Source organism: Nematolebias whitei, chromosome 2 (genome assembly GCF_014905685.2).
Source record: "Nematolebias whitei isolate Nwh7 chromosome 2, NemWhi1, whole genome shotgun sequence".
NCBI lineage: Eukaryota > Metazoa > Chordata > Actinopteri > Cyprinodontiformes > Rivulidae > Nematolebias > Nematolebias whitei.
This window is the reverse complement of record NC_056499.1, coordinates 1,752,404-1,758,219: the sequence shown is the minus strand read 5'-3', so window position 1 is coordinate 1,758,219 and position 5,816 is coordinate 1,752,404. Positions and strand designations below refer to the sequence as shown.

At 44.9% G+C, this 5,816-nt stretch overlaps 1 protein-coding gene across 1 annotated transcript in view; it reads left to right on the top strand.

Moving 5' to 3' along the window:
* The first annotated feature begins 59 nt into the window (after positions 1–59).
* The window catches only part of ano5b (anoctamin 5b), a 33,497-nt gene continuing 27,740 nt past the window's right edge, over positions 60–5,816 (top strand). The window contains exon 1 of the mRNA XM_037695380.1: positions 60–298. Within this exon, the coding sequence (XP_037551308.1) occupies positions 223–298 (76 nt within the window). The 5' untranslated portion in view covers positions 60–222. The remainder of the gene's footprint in view (positions 299–5,816) is intronic.

Below are 5,816 nucleotides of genomic sequence, written 5' to 3'. Positions count from 1 at the left end.
CTCACGTTTTTTTTTTTTTTTTTTATGCCGACGGAAATATGCGCTGGCCCCGCCCCTTTATGTCTCGTGTTCTCCTCGAGTTGCGCCGCAGCTCAGCAGAGCTCAGTTTACATCAAAATGATCCACAGATCCTCCATTCATTGATCCGATCAGCCCCTCACCAGCTGGAGGGAACCCCCCCCCCCGCCCCCAGCAGCCCCCCCAGAATAACCTCCAGGCGCGATGAGGCGAATAACGGGAAGAGAGAAGGAGGAAACTTTGATCGAGCTGCAGAGCGCGCCCGACTCCCAGACTACAGGTAACAATATCTAGATTTATTATTTGCATGATGTAATTTATATTTACTGTTTGTCACAGCAGTTGGTGTTTGTGTCATGAGGACTGTGATGATGAAGCTGCTGGAGGTGAAGCAGTGAAGCAGTGAAGCAGTGAATCAGTGAATCAGTGAATCAGTGAATCAGTGAAGCAGTGAAGCAGTGAATCATGAAGCAGTGAAGCAGTGAATCGGTGAAGCAGTGAATCAGTGAAGCAGTGAATCAGTGAAGCAGTGAAGCAGTGAAGCAGTGAATCAGTGAATCAGTGAATCAGTGAATCAGTGAATCAGTGAATCAGTGAATCATGAAGAAAAGAAGCTGCAGTTAGAAAAACATTTGAGTCTTGAACAGGTTTTTATCCAGAAACCTTTTTTTTCTTTCTACATTTGAAGCGTCTCCTTCTTTCAGAGTTTCTGTTAATCTAAAATACAGTGGTGGTGATGATGATGATGGTTGAGGAGCTGCTTTACTGGGCCCACAGTCATTCAGTACTGGGATGAACCAGCGTTGTGGCGACACAAATAAAACCCTGGTTTCAAACGGATCAGCCGTCTCAATAATCTTTTCAGTTTCTTTTGTTCGATGAACAAATAGAACTTGACAAACACAAAATTCATATTTTCACACCACAAAGTTTATTTTGTTCCACCAAGAATGCCCCATTGACCGAACCGATGAGAGGCCTGCAGGCAGCGCTTGTTGGACAACCTCTAGACTGAGGAACAGCTTCTACCCTCGGGCTGCTCATGCTCACTGTGATGCCACTCGAGTGTTGATATGTGCTGCTGATGATCCATGCTGCTGATTTTTCATATCTGCTCGCATGGACTGATGTTCGTGCTGCTGTTCGGCGAGTTGTTTCAGTGCATTCTTGTTCATATCTTGGATCTTATTACTGGTTTTCTTTGACATTTTATTCTTGGATGTAACTGGGACCATGGGTGCGCAGCTTCGCTCCACCTCATCTACCACACGTGGTGCGAATGACAATAACGAACAATGACCTTGAACATACTCCTTCAGAAAAACCCAGGCCCAACCCAGTGCTTGAACCCAGGACCTTCTTGCTGTGAGGCAACAGTGCTAACCACTAATCCACCGTACTACCAAATGTGTTTTCCTGTTTAAGCTGAAAACGTGAGCTCCAGAAGATCAGCTGAAGGATGCTTCTTCCAGGCTTGTGTCAGGAGTCAAAGGATGTGACGCTTCATCTGCTGCAGAGGGGGTTTGGGTTTCAGACGCTTCTTCTTTTGTTTGTTCATAAGAAGACATCACAAGGACCGGGGAGGACACGAGTTCAAAGATGAACAGCAACCAAAGTCCTAAGAAAACTTTTCAGAGACCTCCAGAAAGTCAGGACCACGTTATTAAAGTCTGGCTCGTTGCAAGTGAAACATGAAATGATTGACAGGTGAGTTTAACCGGAGCGTAGTTTGTGATGAGCTCTCAGGACCAGCGAGTGTCGCCTGGTGTTTGTGGGTGAGTTCTGGTTCTGGACACGAGCGGTATCATCTGACCTGGCACAAGAAGATCAGCTGATGTCACAGCAAACATTTGACCTGTGAAGGTCCGTCACAACCTTTGGACCCTCTTTGTATTTCACTGGAAACTTCTCTGTAGATTGAATCAACAGGTTTTTCTCAACTACAAGAGAAGATTTTCACCTGAACCTCTCGGACTGGAAGTAAAACCAACTTTACTGAAAAGCTAATCGTCCACTACTTTAATCACCTGGTACAGTGATGGCAGAAAACTTTCTGGAGCTTCTCTGCAGACGTGCTGATCTGGCCTGCTGTGGGATCTGATCCTGGTTCTGTGTTCTGCAGAACTGCAGAGACCAGCTTGCTGTGCTTATATGAGCAGAACGCTACAGCTAGCCACGCTTAGCGGACACAACAACGTCTATACGTCAGAGTTGGACAGATTTAGAGCCAACACAACGTTGTTGTCAACGTTTGCTCCACACAGCTGCACGGTTTTTACGAGCGGTTTCTCTTCCTGTTGAAACGGAGTCATACCTTCCCACTGTCGCCTCACACTTGCTCAGGAAGAGAGGATCACAATGAAGGTAAGTTTTAAACAAGCCTTTCTTTGGGATCTGTTCCACGTTGACCGGCATCATATCATTAAATGATGATGTGAATCTTTCTTGGGACTGTTTTCATACTAGTTTCATTCATTTAGTAAAAAAACACGCTCCACTTCACCAGCCCAGAGGACAGGCTCGGGACAGCCTCTGGTTTACTTCTGAGTTAGTCGACCTCTTGTACAGGAGGGACCAGCTTTGGGCAACAGCAAGACAGACTGGTTCAGACACCCACTGGTTACACTTGTGTCAGTTACAGAATGTTTGTACATCTTCCATTAAAGCTGCAAAACAAAACTTCTATCTCAGACCACCAACAATCTAAACGATCCGGAAAACTATTAAATCTCTTGATGGCAGCTCTCACTCATGTGACCTACCACCACAATTATTTGTCGACTCTGCTCCTGTGTCAGAGAAGCATGAGATGATAAATTGTTTCAACAAACCTTTTGTTGTCTCCAGTTCCTTGTTTAATCCAGTTTCTAAAGGTAAACCACCTCCAGCAACAAGTCAAACATCTGTAAACCATACGTTCTGTTTGTCACCGTTCTGTCAGTGAGGTTACCAAACTGTTCAAAGATCTGGACACTAGAAAACCTGCAGCCCTGATGACCTCCTCCTGACTTCTGAAGTCTAGCTGCACAAATTATAGCAGAACCGGTGTCTTACATTTTATAATAATACTGTCCCAGATGTTTGGAAAACAGCTGTTGTGCTGCCATTATTGAAGGAAGGAGACCCCACTATACTGAACATTTATCCACCAATCTCCAAACTCTGTATTTTAGCTCAGGTTTTATAAAAACTGATAAATACTCAAATCAAGAAGTATTTGGACTCTTAATATTTTATCTTTTCTCCAGTCTGGCTTCAGGAAACAACACAGCACAATGATCGCTTCGCTAAAGGTTTTTAATGATGTTGTTGAAGCTTTGGACACTAAGGATTACTGAGCTGCACTTTACTTACACCTGTCCAAACCTTTGATACCGTAGATCATCACATCTTCTGACACAAGATCTCAGATATTGACTTCTCAGATCTCACTGTTGGCTGGTTCTCAAACTATCTCTCAAGTCGGAGGCAATGTGTTCAACACAATGGTACTTCATCCTCACCTAATGGTCACCAGTGGTGTGCCACAAGGCTCAGTTTTAGGTCCCACTCTTTTTACAATTTACATAAATAACGTAGGTCAAAACATTCCTGACACATCGTTGCATCTCTATGCCGATGACACTGTTGTTTATTGTCGAGCTAACACAGTTGCCAAGGTTTTCCAGCTTCTACAGTCTGCATCTGACATCATCCAGTCAGACTTATTCCACCTCAAACTGGTGCTAAACGCTGACAAAACCAAAGGGATGTTGTTTTCTAACAGGAAGTCGGTCCCAGCAACTCTTCCTTCTATCTCATCCATGCATGGTGTTCATATTGAATTTGTTGATTCCTATAAATATTTGGGAATTTGAGTCGATGCACATCTCTCTTTTAAAGCACATGTTGAAAACTTGATAAAGAAACTGAAATTAAAACTGGGTTTCATTTTCAGAAATTGATCTTGTTTAACTCTGAATGCCAGAAAACACCTTGTAACCTCTACCTTCCTACCGGCCATTGACTATGGTGACATTATTTACATGAATGCTCCTTCCAGCTGCTTGCAGATGTTGGATTCTGTCTATCATGGTGCACTGATTCATAACCTGTTGTAACTACCGTACCCATCACTGCACCCTGTACTCCTTGGTCAGTTGGTCATCATTATCTACATGTAGTCTCTCACACTGGTTCATCTTCATCTATAAATCCCTCCTTGGTCTGCTTCTTTCTTATATCTCCTCCCACGTCACACCGTCAGTGCAGTTACAGCGTGCGCTCTCAGTCCATCATTACCTGCAGTGTTCTATCAGTGCGGACTGAACTGGGCAACAAGACCTTTTCCTGCTCAGCTCCTGCACCTGGAACATCTTGCAACAGGAACTGAAGTTGTCCTCCTTGATTTCATTACGGGGTTTCAAACATTTGATCATGTCGATAGAAAAATCAATGCAGTTTGCAGACAGAACCTTGTAGTACAGTAGTCCCTCGCTACTTTGCGGTTCAACTTTCTTGGACTCGCTCTATCGAGGTTTGTGAACCTACACTACTCTACATAATATTTTCAAACAAACAAAAAAAATGCCGCCATTTTGTAGTTTTCTCTAAATAAGTCCACACTGTGATACCAGTCTAAACGACTACGTTACCCAGAAACCATTAGTTCACTTCCCAGAAGTCAACACTGCTTCCAACCGCTGCTTTCTACAAATGGAGGGAAAGTTTTGCAGCAGAGTCAGACGTTTTCATTCGACCTTTATTGAAACAGATGAGTCTTATTGATCCTCGAAGACTCAGACCAGTTTGGGCAGACAGTGGTGAAAATGACACATAGGGTTTGGAGACAAAAAAAAATCTTGCAAGTTCTGTCAGGATCAGTTCACAGGACCGGCACGAGGGTCTCAAATAATCCTGAAGCTGAACTCCTCCTTTATTGTCACTGCTGAGAAGCTGGGCTGCAGCTGATCTGGACTCTGTGTGACCCGGAACGGAACAGACGGCTGCAGAGTTCAGCCTGGTTCTGGTCGCACGGCGCTGGTCTGGATCAGGCCCGAGGTGGTGGACTAAATCCTGGAGCGGCAGCACGTGCACATCAAGCTGTATGGGGCAGTGGGCTTCTGTCAGGCTGCACCGTGACCTGATTCATCTATCGGGTCGGACAGAACCGAGCCGCTCTTGTTCTGCAGAGCCCTTTTAGTAACTACATAGAAGTATGTTGTTAAAATTAGTAAACTTAAGAGTTTAGAACTACTACTACTACCACCATCCATCCATCCATCCATCCATTATCTTTACCCGCTTATTCCATTTTGGGTCACGGGGGTCGCTGGTGCCCATGTCCAGCAATCACTGTGCGAGGGGCGGGGGACACCCTGGACAGGTCTCCAGTCCATCACAGGGACACATAGAGACAAATGAGACAAACAAACATTCAGTCTCTCACTCACACCTAGGGACAATTTAGAGTTACCATCAGCCTAACGTGCATGTTTTTGGTCTATGGGAGGAAACTGGAGCACCCGGAGAAAACCCACGCATGCACGGAGAGAACATGCTAACTCCACCCAGAAAGGCCCCTGGACCGGGGTTTGAACCAGGGACCTGCTCGCTGAGAGGCAGCAGCTGTACCAGTTGTGCCACCGTGCTGCCCCACTACTACTACTACTACTACTGCTACTACTACTACTACTGCTACTACTACTACTACTGCTACTACTACTACTACTGCTACTGCTACTACTACTGCTACTGCTACTACTACTGCTACTACTACTACTACTACTACTACTACTACTACTACTACTACTACTGCT